This window comes from Palaemon carinicauda, chromosome 13 (genome assembly GCF_036898095.1).
Source record: "Palaemon carinicauda isolate YSFRI2023 chromosome 13, ASM3689809v2, whole genome shotgun sequence".
In the NCBI taxonomy this organism is placed as follows: domain Eukaryota; kingdom Metazoa; phylum Arthropoda; class Malacostraca; order Decapoda; family Palaemonidae; genus Palaemon; species Palaemon carinicauda.
The window spans coordinates 26,940,871-26,958,817 of record NC_090737.1 but is presented as its reverse complement, the minus strand read 5'-3'; the positions used below and the strand labels follow the sequence as shown (position 1 = coordinate 26,958,817).

At 37.6% G+C, this 17,947-nt stretch overlaps 1 protein-coding gene across 2 annotated transcripts in view; it reads right to left on the bottom strand.

The window, feature by feature from the left end:
- The window catches only part of Fbl6 (F-box and leucine-rich repeat protein 6), a 46,099-nt gene that overhangs the window by 16,844 nt on the left and 11,308 nt on the right, over positions 1-17,947 (bottom strand). For both annotated transcript variants that reach the window (XM_068385480.1, XM_068385481.1), the window contains exons 2-3: positions 14,759-16,298; positions 6,660-6,823 (exon numbers count right to left, since the gene is read on the bottom strand). In XM_068385480.1, coding sequence (XP_068241581.1) covers positions 6,660-6,823; positions 14,759-15,921 — 1,327 coding nt within the window. In that variant the 5' untranslated portion in view covers positions 15,922-16,298. The remainder of the gene's footprint in view (positions 1-6,659; positions 6,824-14,758; positions 16,299-17,947) is intronic.

Below are 17,947 nucleotides of genomic sequence, written 5' to 3'. Positions count from 1 at the left end.
TCAGAGTTGAAAGACCTGCCCCAGGGCTGCTCGGACCCCCTTGATGGCTGGAATGGAGACCCCCAGGAAGTCTGCAATCTTGTGGACTGATGCATCCAGAGGCCTCAGATTCTGCGTGGCACACCACTTCACAAACGTGGCCCACTTGGCCTGGTACACCACGATCGAGGACTTCCGAAGATACCCTGACATCCTTGAAGCTGTCTTCTCCGAGTATCCTTCTTTCCTTAATAGACGCTCGATAACCTTCACACGTGTAGCTGGAGGCACTGAAGGTTTTCGTGAAACCTCCGAAAGTGGGGCTGGTGCAGCAGATCTTCCCTTATTGGTAGGGGCCACGGAGGAAGGGTGGCCAGGTCCTGTAGATCTGCGAACCACTCCCTCTCCGGCCACCAGGGCGCTACCAAAGTCATCATTGTAGCCCTTGATTGCCTGAGTCTGTTGAGCACCTGCCTGAGAATCCCGAAGGGGGGAAAGGCATACGCGTCGGGTCTGGCACAGGAGAACAGAACACGTGGAGCTGCGTGTTGAGCCTTGTGGGGAACAGGTCTATCACCGGTGAGCCCCACAACTGTAGGCCCTTCTGGGCCACTTGTGGGTGTAGGGACCACTCCGACCCCACTACAGTGGTACCTCTACATACGATCTTAATTCGTTCCAGACACTGCTTCGTATGTTAAAACAATCGTATGTTGGAGCAAATATTCCCATAAGAATACACAGAGATTTTATTTAAAGAACATGTTAATGCTATGTTTAGAGAGAAACAGAAAAAGAGAGGGGACTTTTTTAAAAGAGCTTGTTAATGCTACCTAGTTTTCTTTGCTTCACTTTTTTCTTTCTTTCTGTTCATCACGCTGGCCCTTCTCACAAATGATCGTAGCCAACAATCTCTTTGTCCTTTATCCCTATCAACAAAAGGCGTTCTATCTCTTCCAGGGTATTGCTACGATGTCTTGTAATAATGGTGATCCCCTTCGATGGTTTATCTGCTTTAATGGCTGCCTTCTGTTTGATAATCGTCGAGATCATAGGCCTATTCCAGCCATATTGTTTAGCCATATCACTCACATGCACACTGCTCTCATGTTTTTCTATAATTTCTTACGTCAATTCTAAGGAAAGAATTGCCTTCTTCCTTTTCTCACCACTACCTGTACTGAAACTTAGCTTCTTAGGCACCATCATTATAGGTAAAATCAAAAAGGAAATGTGAGAAAAGGAAGAAAATAAGCACTGTTAATAACAGACTAAATAGAGGACAACACGATACACACAAGAACAGAGAACAGAGCACTCGACGCTCAATGGGGTCCTTCTTACGTGCTGCCATCTACCGGCGTAAACAAGATCTACATCGTATGTTGGAGCATTACTTCGGGTGTCGAGACAGAAATTTGGTCGAATTTTACTTCGTATGTTGGAAAATTCGTATATTACGACAATCCTATGTAGAGGTTCCAGTATACTTGCCCTGCTCTGCTGAGGCCGTCGGCTAGAACGTTTGTTTTCCCCAGAATGAACCTGGCTGTGAGAATGATGTTTCCTCTCAGCCCATTCCAGGATCCGAGCCGTGAGATCGCACAGCGCCCTTGACCTCAAACCTCCTTGTTTCTTTATGTAGACCACCACGGTGGCGTTGTCACACATGAGGGCTATTGTGTTTCCCTGTAGGCGATGGGCGAATATTGCGAGGGCCTTTTGAACCGCCAGGAGCTCGAGCAGGTTTATGTGGAGGAGCTTCTCCTCCAGGGACCACTTTCCCTCTGCTGTCTCTTCGAGCAGATGGGCTCCCCACCCCTCCTTTGACGCGTCCGTGAAGAGCAAGATTTCCGGAAGAGCGGACGCGAACGGCACCCCTCGTAGGGTGTTCGCCCTGTCGGACCACCAGAGGAGCATGTTTCTGGTGGCTGGAGTCATCATGAGTAAGGACTGAGGCGGATCTCCCGGTGACCAGAGGTCCTTCAGATTCGACTGGACCGGCCTCAGCTTGAGTCTCCTGTGAGGAACTAGCTTCTCCAGCGAGACCAGGTGGCCCACGAGTCTCTGCCAATCCTTGGCTCTCATTGGTGCATTTGCTAGAAATGGTCACATTATATGGTCCACATTGTCCAGCCTCCCTTGAGAGGGGAATGCCCTTGCTACTTGGGAGTCCGGGACCATGCCTAGGTACGTCATCCTGGTGGTGGGGACCAACTGGGACTTCTCTAGATTGATGGTAACCCCCAGTTCTCTGCAGAACTGTAACAGCTTTGCCCCCTGCTCCTTTAAGGCTGCCTCTGAGGCTGAAAGCAGCAACCAGTCGTCGAGATACCTGATCAGCCTGATGCCCTGCTTGTGTGCCCAGGCTGATACTATGGTGAATACCCTCGTAACACCTGAGGAGCCATTGACAGGCCGAAGCAGAGGGTCCTGAACTGTAGAGACTGGGTTCCCCACTTCACCCTGAGGAACTTCCTGCTGGAAGGGTGTACGGGGATCTGAAAGTAGGCGTCCTTGAGGCCCAGGGACATCATGAAATCCCCTTCCCTCAAGGCTGCCAGTACCGACTTTGGCGTATCCATCTTGAAGGACGTCTTCTTGATGAACTTGTTCACTGCCGAGAGGTCGATGATTGGTCTCCAACCCCCCCTAGCTTTCTCCACCAGGAAGAGCCTGCTGTAGAACCCCGGGGATGATTCCCGGACGGGTTGCAGTGCTCCTTTGTCCAACATGTCCGACAGGCGAGCACACACTGCCCCGACATGTGGAGCACAAAGTGTGAGGATCGATATTCAACTTAGAGAGCCATGCCACGCATGACTTACCGGCCTTGGGCCCGAAACGACGACGTTGGGATTCCACAAGGGAAATCACAAGCAACACAAGTAACAAAAGGAAGGGATATGAACGGGAAAACACAAAGGGAACACGTGGAACACAATGGTGGGTCGGACGGGATGTGAGAGAGAGCGGCGAGATGTTATCTACGCCGCGACCAGATGCTCACTGGCGACAAAGACCTAGTAGCGCACCCACGCGCGCTGAGCCCGGGTCGCCTCAGGGCACGTATCCATCCAACACGGAGGGACCCGACAAGGGAAAACGGAGATAGGGGGAACAGCGCAAAATTCTTGGTCGGTTAGGGAGGAGATTCCAGATACTCCTAAGAAAGTAGTTCGAGGTAAGTACTCCGTGTTGGAACAAACATATTTAACTAAGCTGTAAAACAGCATAATAATTCATAAGTAAATTCACAACAATTTTACAAATAAGGATGTTCCTCTACCTAAGTTAGTGAACCTCATGCCAATTGAAAATTTACCAAATATGAATTAAAACCTAGCTTTGTCTCCGAGAAACATGCCAAAAACCCTTACGTCCTAAAGTTGAGCAAAAAAGCATTGAACACACTTTATCTTGTAATTTATTGGATATAAGATTTTTTTATTAAGCTTAGCCTAGCATATGTTTGAACTAACTCACTCTAAATATACTCACCCAGGAGTTTATTTACACACACACACACAAAAAACCCAAGATAATTACTAGCTGTTGTTCCATAAGTCACGCTAACATAACCACATGGCAAGTTGTGAAACTACAGTGCCATGTGGCTATATACAGGTATTCTCATTAGAACTAGGTTTTCAGTGATATTAATAATAAGCAATGCAAAGAACTGTATGAATAACTAACCCCCCATTACCCTTGTATAGTAGTCACTTGGGTATTTGTGTTCATTTGCCAACTCACCTCATACAGAATGCCTGAAGTGACTGGCCTATCATTCAGCATTAGGAAAAAGTACAGTAATGCAGAAGTATATTGCATGCACACAAGTAGATAGAAGTTATGTATGTACAAAAACAGATAGAAATTAATAAATTCCAAAAAACTTGTCTATGTTGCCGTTATGGATTAGATTTAGAATATATGATCTAACTCGCAGGTTATATTAATAAAAAAGATTGAATTTTTATAACATCTATCATTTTATACTTACCCAAAGTTCATAATACTTCTTTCTCGAAGCCTGGTTTTATGTTGAATTATACCATAACACTAAAAATTTCCTATTTTCTTACCTTTATTATCATTATTATTATTATTACTAGCTGAGCCAAAAACCTAGTTGTAAAAGCCAGATACTATGAGTCCAATGGCTCTAACAGGGAAAAATAGTGCAGTGAGGAAAGGAAATAAGGAAATAGATAAACAATATCATTAGTAATGAATTAAAAATATAAAAAAACTTGAGATCATTAACAATGTTAAAATATGACATAATATAAATCATAATTATGTCAGCCTGTTCAAGTTTGAACCTCTGAAGTTTCCCTGATTCGACTGCCTGATTATGAAGATCATTGCACAATTTTGTCAGAGCTGGAATGAAACTTCTAAAATAGTATGTAGTGTTGAACCTTGTGATGAAGGCAAAACTTAGAATTAACTGCATACCTATCGCTACACACTGAAGGAAAACCCCAAAAAGGAATGGTTGTTATAATCATTCCTAATTATAAAATATCAGTTTTAATCAAAAGAGATGACTCTTAACTGATAAACTTTTCCAGAAACCTGAGCAGCCAGACTTGTTAAACCATAATTCAGTCTCACAAAACATAAAAAAAATAGCGTCTTCCAGATACAAAAGAACCCTGATTCACTGAAATCTCATAAATTCAAGATGAAAGCCGTCATCCTGGTCAAGATAAGAGAAGCTGGTCTGAGACTGAAGCACAAGAAACAAAAGGAATGCAAAAGCAAGAATCTATTAAGACTATTAAAGAATTAATAAAAAAAGAATAAAATATTAACAAGAAACTTTAAACCCTGGAGATCAAACACCTTTCTTATGACTTTCTCCCCTAGGAGTTACCAATGTCCATTCTAGCAAAATGTTGGTGGCCTACTACTTTTATGAACCTAACCAGTTGGAGGAGAAAATTACTGGGGGAAAGAAGTCATTTCTTTGGAGGGTAAACTGACCTTAAAGCATACTTTACTTTGCCTCCCAGATTTTACTTGGGCCACTAAATTATCAATTCTAACCTTATTGAATAAGAATCAAAACAGGAAGAAATCAAAGTTTTTCTGTTCCAAACATAGATAATGCATTCCCTATGCTTAACCACAAAATTCACAAAGGTTGTTACAGTCTCAGAAGACCCGTCTAAAATAGTTTTATCTAACAAGTTCAACAATCCAAAATAAGATCAAGGTTCTGATGACCTAATTAACTCTTATATAAGAGACACTACAAGGGAGAAAATTTCTAAATATATTTCCCACTTTATTATCAACACACATTCGAGTTGACTAGTTCTTAAAAACTGTATTTTAATAATTTCTTTTGTTTACATCAACAATGAGCTTAAACGAATCTAATAAATTCAATTCAATGAGGAAAAGGACTCAATCCAGCAAAATAAGTATTAATAGTTACATTAACACTGCTGAGGACAACTTGTGATGTGCTAGTGGCTAAGCCTATGTTAGACAAGGCTCTCTGGCATCCAAAACATGATGCAACCGTTCAGCTCCTACTGAAGCTTTAAAGGATTAATCTTTAAAGTGATCTTTCCTGCTCTTCAGGAACCTTATAACTTTGCCACTAATATAAGTACATGAGTGGTTAACCATGAGCGCCTATATCAGTGAGTGGAGAGATATTATGATACAGTCTACCAGCTCGATCTTCTATCTCGGGAATCCGGTAGTCATAAAAAGCAGACCACATCATGAAATGTGAGGTTGAATTAACTTGAGAGTACGAAGCTGATGTAGAAAAGATAAAGTCAATAAGAACCCTTACTGAATAGTACACAGTTCTCTTAGAACAAACAAAACAAAAAGATGTAAAAAGCTCATTATTATCAAACTCTGAAAGCTTGTTAAAAGGTAGAGGGACATTATCATCCCCCTAACTGTAATCCACTAGCCTAGTCTTCTTTGGATTTTCAGTTGAACTGACCATTAATATCCTTTTACATTTGAAATTCTTAATATGGCCAGCTACCATCTGAACATTGAACATATCTATAGGTGGAACAGCCAATCAAATTCCTCACTGTGATTATCTATATCCCAATACACTGGCACAAGATACAAAGATAATGAGGATCAAGATATCCTCACAATAACTCCCTTGAACAACTCTCATAAGAATTACTGAAAAAAAAATGAGGTGATATCTCTTATCATAGCATTGAAAATACAAAAAGGGCTGTGGTTTACACAAGCCAAAGTTATTGCCATTAACTACCAGTTTATCTCAATACTGTCCTTGAGATTTGACCCTACTGAAAGAAAAGACAGCCAGAAATTATTTTCTCAAGGTACAATATTTATCATTATAAAATCAGGCTTCGAGAAAGAAGCACTATGAACATAGGGGAGTTCCATTACAACAAAAATAATTCACTTTGTTATTAAGAGAAGAATTGCAAATACAAAAAACTTACCTTTCCTATTAACTACTTTTTATTACCAATTATGTAAACAAATTATGTCACTATTATTCAGTAGTTACATCAATTCATTTAGAAATACTGTAAAGTACCTCACTCCACAATCAAAATTATTCTATAATCAATCAGAAGCTGCTATTAATGAGGGTCAATATATATACACAGTAATGTACATACATCATGCATTCTATACTTCCCCCTTACCTAACGTCAAATCACGGACTTTTGGAAGTCTGTGTTCCAGAAGCCAAAGAAGCCTCTTCTCATTGCGAAAACGGGGTTTGATCCTACTGGAGGATAGGTTTGCCGTGTGCCACAGCCGAGCATCGGTTGACACCATGCGCCATAATCTACAAACTCTTGATGTTCTATGAAATAAAGAATATTGATTAGCAATAAAATCCATAATTCCGTGAATTAAAAACCACACTCGTATAGTTACCAAATCCTTCCTAAAAAAGTTCTGTTTTAACTCAATGCAAAATATCTATAATTCTGAGAACTAATAACAAAATACTGTAGATACCGTAAAGTTGCCCATCTTTTCTAAATAAGATTGGTCCTTACTCAAAAACTTATCAAGTTTTAAAACATCACTGCAAATTATCAAAGAGCTAATCACAACATTAAACTGATTTCCCAGATGAAAAATTGTCTATTCATTATCAAGCACATTAACAAATTGCAAGTTTTAGGAGGGGGGAGGGGGGGGTTCAAAACTTCTCTCTAGTAAAACACACAAACTTATCCCTAAGTCATTTTAATTCAGAGAAATCTATTTGACCATGATATAATGCTGAGTTTAATCCCATTTTTAAGATTAATATTTATAACTTTTAGTATTAAGTTTAAAAAAGAACAAACTATAGATAACTTAAAATGATACTTTACAATGAAACTAGTACACAAAAAACCCTATAATTATTTTATAATAAATCTAAACAGATGAAATTACTTAGGAATCTAAAGAAATGAAATTCAAATACAGTACTGTAAATTCTGTAAAACAGCTGAATAGCAGAGTAAAAATATAGCAGAGAGAACAAATAAGAAATAAAAGGCAGAGAGCAGGGACAAGGATACCACTCTAGCCGATGAAACAGATTCAATGGATCAAAGTCATATGCCTATCAGAATCTCACAATATCCTAATCACATTACAGTATATGTACAGTATCATATAAACAATGGAATGTGGAAAAAAGAAATTTTTTTAGTATGGCACATAATTATTTGGCATATTTCAGAAGAAATTCCATTTCAAACATTTGTTTATTTAGAACAAATTCTAATTTGTTTATACTTCATATAATGACACAGTCAACTTTCATTATGCAAAATTAATAAGTTTCATAAAATGGCCGCGTATGCCAAATTAGTGGATGCAAAACTAATATCCCTCTATTTCCTTCCCTTAAATCCATGTTTGATAGAAGACTAGTCTAAAACAACAGCATTTAATTGTGTCATCTGATATCTAGTTGCATTTGATTTAGCCATCTGATCTCTAGTTGCATTCGGTTTTGAAAAATGATCTCAAGTTGCATTCAATTTTACCATCTGATCTCTATTTGCATTCGATTTTGTTATCTGATTTCTAGTTGCATTCAATTTTTCCACCTGATCTCTAGTTGCATTCAATTTTGCCAACTGATCTCTAATTGCATTTAATTTTGCCATCTGATCTTTAGTTGCAATCACTTTTGTCAACTGATCTCTAATTGCATTTGATTTTACCATCTAATCTCTATTTGCATTTGATTTTGCCACCTGATCTCAAGTAGCATTCAATTTTGTTATCTGATTTCTAGTTGCACTCAATTTTTCCACCTGATCTCTAGTTGCATTAAATTTCTCCATCTGATCTCTAGTAGCATTCAATTTTTCCACCTGATCTCTAGTTGAATTCAATTTTTCCAACTGATCTCTAATTGCATTTAATTTTGCCATCTGATCTTTAATTGCATTCAATTTTGCCAACTGATCTCTAATTGCATTTAATTTTGCCATTTGATCTTTAGTTGCATTCAATTTTGCCAACTGATCTCTAGTTGCATGCAACTTTTCCATCTGATCTCTAGTTGCATTCAATTTTTCCACCTGATCTTTAGTTGCATTCAATTTTGCCAACTGATCTCTAGTTGCATGCAACTTTTCCATCTGATCTCTAGTTGCATTCAATTTTTCCACCTGATCTCTAGTTGCATTCAATTTTGCCAACTGATCTCTAGTTGCATGCAACTTTTCCATCTGATCTCTAGTTGCATTCAATTTTTCCACCTGATCTCTAGTTGCATTCAATTTTGCCAACTGATCTCTAGTTGCATGCAACTTTTCCATCTCATCTCTAGTTGCATTCAATTTTTCCACCTGATCTTTAGTTGCATTCAATTTTGCCAACTGATCTCTAGTTGCATGCAACTTTTCCATCTGATCTCTAGTTGCATTCAATTTTTTCACCTGATCTCTAGTTGCATTCAATTTTACCAACTGATCTCTAATTGCATTTAATTTTGCCATCTGAGCTCTAGTTGCATTCAATTTTACCAACTGATCTCTAATTGCATTTAATTTTGCCATCTGATCTTTAGTTGCATTCAATTTTGCCAACTGATCTCTAGTTGCAAGCAACTTTTCCATCTGATCTCTAGTTGCATTCAATTTTCCACCTGATCTCTAGTTGCATTTAATTTTGCCAACTGATCTCTAATTGCATTTAATTTTGCCATCTGATCTTTAGTTGCATTCAATTTTTCCACCTGATCTCTAGTTGCATTCAATTTTTCCACCTGATCTCTAGTTGCATTCAATTTTGCCATCTGATCTCTAATTGCATTTAATTTTGCCATCTGATCACTAGTTGCATTCAATTTTTCCACCTGATCTCTAGTTGCATTCAATTTTTCCACCTGATCTCTAGTTGCATTCAATTTTACCATCTGATCTCTATTTGCATTCGATTTTGTTATCTGATTTCTAGTTGCACTCAATTTTTCCATCTGATCTCTAGTTGCACTCAATTTTTCCATCTGATCTCTAGTTGCATTCAATTTCTCCATCTGATCTCAAGTTGCATTCAATTTTACCATCTGATCTCTAGTTGCATTCAATTTTGTCAACTGATCTCTAATTGCATGCAACTTTTCCATCTCATCTCTAGTTGCATTCACTTTTGTCAACTGATCTCTAATTGCATTTGATTTTGCCATCTGATCTCTAATTGCATTTGATTTTGCCATCTGATCTCTAATTGCATTCAATTTTACCATCTGATCTCTAGTTGCATTCAATTTTGTTATCTGATTTCTAGTTGCATTCAATTTTTCCACCTGATCTCTGGTTGCATTCAATTTTGCTAACTGATCTCCAATTGCATTTGATTTTGCCATCAGATCTCTAGTTGCATACAATTTTGTCAACTGATCTCTAGTTGCATGCAACTTTTCCATCTGATCTCTTGTTGCAATCACTTTTGTCAACTGATCTCTAATTGCATTTGATTTTACCATCTGATCTCTAGTTGCATTTGATTTTGCCATCTGATTTCTAGTTGCATTTGATTTTACCATCTGATCTCTATTTGCATTTGATTTTGCCACCTGATCTCTAGTAGCATTCAATTTTACCATCTGATCTCTATTTGCATTCAATTTTGTTATCTGATTTCTAGTTGCATTCGATTTTGTTATCTGATTTCTAGTTGCATTCAATTTTTCCAACTGATCTCTAGTTGCATTCAATTTTGCCAACTGATCTCCAATTGCATTCAATTTTACCATCTGATCTCTAGTTGCATTTGATTTTGCCATCTGATTTCTAGTTGCATTTGATTTTACCATCTGATCTCTATTTGCATTTGATTTTGCCACCTGATCTCTAGTAGCATTCAATTTTACCATCTGATCTCTATTTGCATTCAATTTTGTTATCTGATTTCTAGTTGCATTCGATTTTGTTATCTGATTTCTAGTTGCATTCAATTTTTCCAACTGATCTCTAGTTGCATTCAATTTTGCCAACTGATCTCCAATTGCATTTGATTTTGCCATCAGATCTCTAGTTGCATTCAATTTTGTCAACTGATCTCTAGTTGCATGCAACTTTTCCATCTGATCTCTTGTTGCAATCACTTTTGTCAACTGATCTCTAATTGCATTTGATTTTACCATCTGATCTCTAGTTGCATTCAATTTTACCATCTGATCTCTAGTTGCATTCTTTTACCATCTGATCTCTAGCTGCATTCAATTTTGCCATCTGATCTCTATTTGCATTTGATTTTGTTATCTGATTTCTAGTTGCTTTCAATTTAGCCAACTGATCTCTGGTTGCATTTGATTTTGCCATCTGATCTCTAGTTGCATTCAATTTTTCCATCTGATCTCTAGTTGCATTCAATTTTGCCAACTGATCTCCAATTGCATTTGATTTTGATATCTGATCTCTAGTTGCATTTGATTTTGCCATCTGATCTCTAGTTGCATGCAACTTTTCCATCTCATCTCTAGTTGCATTCAATTTTGCCATCTGATCTCTAGTTGCATGCAACTTTTCCATCTCATCTCTAATTGCATTCAATTTTGTTATCTGATTTCTAGTTGCATTCAATTTTGCCAACTGATCTCCAATTGCATTTGATTTTGCCATCAGATCTCTAGTTGCATTCAATTTTACCATCTGATCTCTAGTTGCATTCAATTTTGCCATCTGATCTCTATTTGCATTCAATTTTGCCATCTGATCTTTATTTGCATTCAATTTTGTTATCTGATTTCTAGTTGCATTCAATTTTTCCATCTGATCTCTAGTTGCTTTCAAATTTTTCATCTGATCTCTAGTTGCATTCACTTTTGCCATCTGATCTTTATCTGCATTCAATTTTGCCAACTGATCTCTAATTGCATTTGATTTTGCCATCTGGTCTCTAGTTGCATTCAATTTTGCCATCTGATCTCTAGTTGCATTCAATTTTACCATCTGATCTCTAGTTGCATTCAATTTTACCATCTGATCTCTAGTTGCTTTCAATTTAGCCAACTGATCTCTGATTGCATTTGATTTTGCCATCTGATCTCTAGTTGCATTTGATTTTTCCATCTGATCTCTAGTTGCATTCAATTTTGCCAACTGATCTCCAATTGCATTTGATTTTGATATCTGATCTCTAGTTGCATTCAATTTTGCCAACTGATATCTAATTGCATTTGATTTTGACATCTGATCTCTAGTTGCATTCAATTTTTCCATCTGATCTCTAGTTGCATTCAATTTTGCCAACTGATCTCTAATTGCATTTGATTTTGCCATCTGATCTTTAGTTGCATTCAATTTTGCCAACTGATCTCCAATTGCATTTGATTTTGCCATCTGATTTCTAGTTGCATTCAATTTTACCATCTGATCTCTAATTGCATTTAATTTTGCCATCTGATCTCTAGTTACATTCAATTTTACCATCTGATCTCTAGTTGCATTCAATTTTGTCATCAGATCTCTAGTTGCATTCAATTTTGCCAACTGATCTCTAGATGCATTCGATTTTGCCATCCGATCTCTAGTTGCATTTGATTTTGTCAATTGACCTCTAATTGCATTCGATTTTTCCATCTGATCCCTAGTTGAATTTGATTTTGTCAATTAATCTATAGTTGCATTTGATTTTGTCAATTGATCTATAATTGCATTTGATTTTGCCAACTAATCTCTAGTTGCATTCAATTTTGTCAACTGATCTCTAGTTTTATCAGATAAGGTCACATGAAAGAAGTCAAATTTAAACATTTGTGTTATCTGTTATCAATTCAAAATGCATTTTAACACCACCAATTAAAATTTTTTGGGTTTATCGTTAGCTGATCTCAAGCTGATGCTATCAGTAATATAACTTCCCGACCTATACAGTATTATTTGCCAGTTTCTAACGGTAAATTTCACGTTTTGACTCTTGATCTATGGCATTTCTTAATATGGTACTGCACAGTACAATTTGCCAATTTCTCATACTAAATTTCCCGATTAAACCTGTGGTTTTTAACATTATGCTACATTAAGCAATATCTAACCCTAAATTTCATGTCTTGCTAAATTCCACGTCTTGAGTCTCGTTCTTTGTTTTTTTTCTTTTTCTTTTCTTAATAACCTACAGTATTATTTGCCAACTTTAAGGCTAAATTTCCCCATTTGACTTGCCCTTTTTAGCATTACCCTATATTTGGTGATTTCTAACTCTTCAATTTCACGTTTGGTGTCAAATTTAGGATTTCTACGTTACAAAGAATTCGCGAATACTAAGAACTGATTGTACAACAATATTTTATATATACATTACCAAAATAAAAACGCACTTGAGTTGTAATGTTGATGCTGACGACACTGATATTTACTGATATACCTGTAAGTCTATTTTAGTTGAACAATAAGACAACTGAGGAATTGTGATGGGTATATGAAGTGTTTGAAGTATTCTTTTTAAGAATAAAAAGAAAAAGTTAGGTTGCATAATTATAACCTTTGGCTTTCTATTCTAATTGAGAATACATGGTATCAGTTATAACTAGTGATGGCAAATGGCAATGCTATTGACAAATAAAAATTCCTACCTTAACAATAAATACAAGTGAGCAAGTCCTGAACGCGGACATGGTCCTCGTAGAGGACATACCTCCGCCAAGGTGACCTAGAGCGCCATATGTCCTAGAATCATGAATTGATGTGACTTCGACCTTCACATGACCTTGACCTTCACGTGACCTTCAAGTGACCTTGACCTTCACGTGACCTTGACCTTCACATGACCTTGGCTTCAAGTGACCTTGATCTTCAAATGTACTTGACCTTCACGTGACCTTGACCTTCAGGTGACCTTGACCTTCACGTGACCTTGACCTTCACGTGACCTTGACCTTCAAGTGACCTGCTTGACTTTTGACCTTCAAGTGATCTTTGTTCATTTGCCACTGATACTTAATATGACATTGATATAATGCACCAATATGACCTTGACCTTTGACCTTTATAAATTTGAACATCACCCATGGGTTGCGCCTGGACTAGGACTTCCCTGTTGGCTTATGCAAAAGTCAGTGCTTTATTTCTGTCTCTTGATATGGCCACTTATGTCATAGTGACACCAGTGACCCCTGTGACCTTGACCTTGGGGTGACCTTGACCAAAATTTAATCAGTTCTTCCATACACATTGGGGAACTACTTGGCCAAGTTTGAAGTGATTCCGTGTAGAAATGTGGCCTCTACGTTGTCCACAGACAGACAGACAAACAGAGAAACAAACAAACAAACAAACCGAACCGAAAACATACCCTCCTGGCGGAGGTAAAAATTAGGGTAGGTTACAGGATTATTCACATTGGGTACCATTCCAATGACTTTTAACAATCACTAACGCAGTACTAATACAGTACTATATATATTTTATAGCTTGGTTACTCAACTACAAAATTCTGTTCAAACATCCACAAATGCAGTAAAATATTTAGGGCTATAGTATATAACCAATAATAGCTGAGGTATAAGTATTGAACTAGAGAAAATCACTCTTGCAGTATAATTCTAATGCTCTGAAACTGGTATCTCTTCAGATTTGATCACAGCTGAAGGCACTGCTCCAATTCTTTCCTGCTACGAGGTGCCCATGAAAAAAGTACCAGCAAGTATTTTAGAGCTAAAAGCTAACCTCTCATGGAACCTGTTAATTTTTTTTCTTTACTAACATGAGACGGATTTGGTAACGTAGGTAATCATACTCTTATAGAAATAACTACTTCCTAACTAAGCAAAATCATGTCTTGATTCGCTGTAAGTGTACTAACTTTTTCTAAATACCTCTGTACCTCATTGTACTTCTTTACCTTTTTCAACTAAAAGATTTCTTTCCATAGCATGTCACAGTAATATTATATTACTGTACTTTAAATAAATCAATGCACTTGGTGGTAATATAACATTACTACTGTACACTCCTATTTTCAACTCAAAACACACACATCACTCTAACTTTTAACTCAATTTCCCAATCATGCATATTTTCCAAGCATTTTCTAAGTTGTTTAAACTAACACAATAACCCTTAGTAACAATAACTATTCGAGAATATTTCAACATATTTGAATTAACAATACAAAAAATAATTGATACCACAATTTCTTTAAATAGTAAGATACAATAATAAAAAAAAAAAGATATACAGCCATAAATCAAGCTACTTGACATAAAATTTCCTTTCACATAATTTTTAATAACTAGAAAAAAAATGTTAATGAGGAACTACTTGAGCTTAACACTAACCTGAGAAGTAATGGAAGGATTCCCACAGTTTGCGAAGCTAAGTCCAGAATACTTTGCAGGATGTGGATAGGCAGCTTCCATGCCCAAGGTGACTGAGGTTCACCATTCACCTCGCTTAATATTGGTCCCCAACTAACAAATTCTAAATTTCTTTTCTTTCTTTTCCCCTCTGATGAGGAAGATCCAGAATTACACCTTTCTAAACTATGTCCACTTCTCTTTCGAGGTCTCTTCTCACTCGGACTAGATACAACACTATAAGTTCGGTTAGTGTTTGGAGAGCTGCCGAAACCACGTGAATTGTTCTCTTTTACTGGAGGGACAGTTAACTTTATCTTCATTCTTATTCCAGTGACCTCTGAATCCTGGGATATCTCACTTTGGTAATGTACAGTAGGTTTTCCCGACTGTTTGCGCTTACGAGGTTTGCATGGAGCATTAGGGTCCTTGCATCGCCTTCCCCTTGTCTTGCCCTCACCAACAACACTGCACTGCTGTTCCCCACTATTAAACCTCTCATTCAACTGGGCTTCCAAAGGATACTCAAAGTCACTGTTTACAGGAGGGGGAGGAAAAGTGGAAGGTGGATCCCCAGCATGTCTTCTGTGGTCTTCACACAAAATACATGAACAATCATCTCTTCTTTCACTGTCTTTACTCCCACTAGGATGATTATGAACCTTGCCTTCACTTATGTCATTGTGTCTTTTCACCTCGCTCCCCTCGCCATCCATTTTGTCCATTTGTAAACCATCTTTCACTCCATCTACGTACATCCCTGGACTTCTGGGAGGCTGCTGATCTGGTGTAATGGGCTGGTCTGATGGAACGGATTGATCAGGGGTGATGGGTTGGTCTGGTGTAATAGGCTGGTCTGGAGTCAGGGGAGTAATAGGCTGGTGATCAGATGATGGGGTTACAGGTTTCATTCCCACATCCTCCTGAGCATTGTACTGGTACGGAGTTGATCCAGCAGATGGAATGGACGATGGAGTGGACCCAGCTGATGGGATGGAAGAGGGCGTAGAACCTGCAGATGCCGTCGTCAACACACTAGGGGGCGAGCTCATGTTTTCATCTGGTCCCGACATAGGGCTAAAGCCTTTGGGGTCCATATCCATTGCAGCCATTCTAGAATCTAAGCCAAGGCTCTCTGTAGGCATTTTAGTTTGTGTTTCAAAAGTACTTCACCAACAAAAGTATCAACTGGTATTTTTCCCCAGAAGAAAATGACTAACACTTTTTTTAACTTATCTATGTTAACTTAATCTATAAAATTTTAAACTCAACCACTCAGAGAATACAGAGACAATTACGTCTTTGGCATTAGTAACCAGAAGGCTCTAAACACTCTGTAGCAATAGCGTAAGACCAGAGTACAGCTCGAGGCTTACGCCAAATTTTACCTCCCATACTGGGGGAGGAGCTCTAGAACACGGTGTAACATCACGGTGGCACGAAGGGTGAACATCCACTGAAGCACTTAAGTGAGTTGTCACTTAATATTACTGCTATTGTGCAGTAGTTTCAAAAGAATAATCTGAAAATAATAGGAAAAATTAATCCTTGTTGATCAAAGAAATAAGATGAGATAGCTTATGCTGTATACCAAAGTAACATGTTCGTTATCTATAAATAATATTACATGCAGAGCTTATCCAAAAATTTATTCTTACCTTAACAATGTTGGCACTGTCAATATAAACAAAAATCTTCTAGAATTACAACACTAACCCTACATAAAATTAAAGATTGTTCTAATTTACATAATCAACATGTGGAAAATAACATGTATACAATACTATATTTTCATTGGTTACCTATACTGTACAGTATAATTAACAGATAAAAGATCAAAAGTATTACACATTCCAGAGTAAAATTTCATTATCAAGTTTGAGAAACTCTTAAGGCCAATCCTTGGGTGGTATCAGTAACAAAGGAAGGTTGTCAAATTCCCGTTTCCCCAAACCCCTTCTCAAGGCAGGAAACCTCTTCCACATCTAATTTATGTAAAGAATTCAGCCTAAGTTTACCTATTGAAACTAAAGATTACAAAACTTCTAGAGTAGTGTAATAGAGGAGATTTAAGGTACCTTCCCAAAGTTTTACAACTGATTGTCCCTAGAACCCAAAGCATTTGAGTTGTGGAAGGAAACTTTAGATATCTCAATTCTAAACAGGTATACAGTTAGTCCTAAATAAAATCTCTATGTAAACTCCTTCAATGGTATTGGAGGTAGTGAGAAAAGGAGAGTGTTTGTAATAGACTTGACTAATATTTATTTTCCTATCACTATTCATCCAGAACTTATGAAATTCATTCAATTTATTTATGTATCAAAGATTTACCAATTCAAATGGCTATATTTCGGTCTCAAGGGGCTCCTCAAGATTTCACTAATATGAGGACTCCCATCTTGAAATGGCTGAGGTTTAGGGAGCATCAGAATTTTGATAATACTTGGACGACTGGATAATTTTGAATGAGTCTTTAGAAAAGATTCACATTCAGCAGCTTCTGTTACTGTCAGACCTCAATCTTAGCGGATTCTTTCATGGCAATTTCAATAATCCACATATATAGATAAGCAAAGATTTTTAATAAGTTTCAATTCTTCGCAGACCTTCGTGGCGTTGTCTCATTCGGTTTACTGTGCAACAAAACTTCCACCCACCCACCCACATCTTTGTATCCGGACCTTGTACCATAGCCCTCTCATCAAAATACCACTTCTCTGATTCACTAGGTCTGTCTCCTCAACCTCAAATTCCTTCTCTGAATCGCTGAGAAAACCCACCCCCCACAAAAATGACAATGATGCTTACTTACACTGGTTAGGTATCGTTTCATTACCCAATTTTATTCATTGTTCATACAGTTAATGTAATTATCACTGTACAGCAATCATGACTCTTCCAAGCAGACGTGTCATGCCGAACAGTTACATCCCTCCAGTTCATCTATTTGTAACTCCATGGCTTATCATCCTTATCCACCTGACCAGCCATCTTTGCAAGAAATCTGGTTAGTTACCCATACTGTACATTTCAATTCTTGTTCAAATGGTGCAAATTCATTATTATTTGTAAATAATAATCAGTTATGCTTATAACATTCAAATTTTGTGCAAGATCCAAATGCATGTTATATTTGTTACTGTACTTGTATTGCACAGGTACTACAGT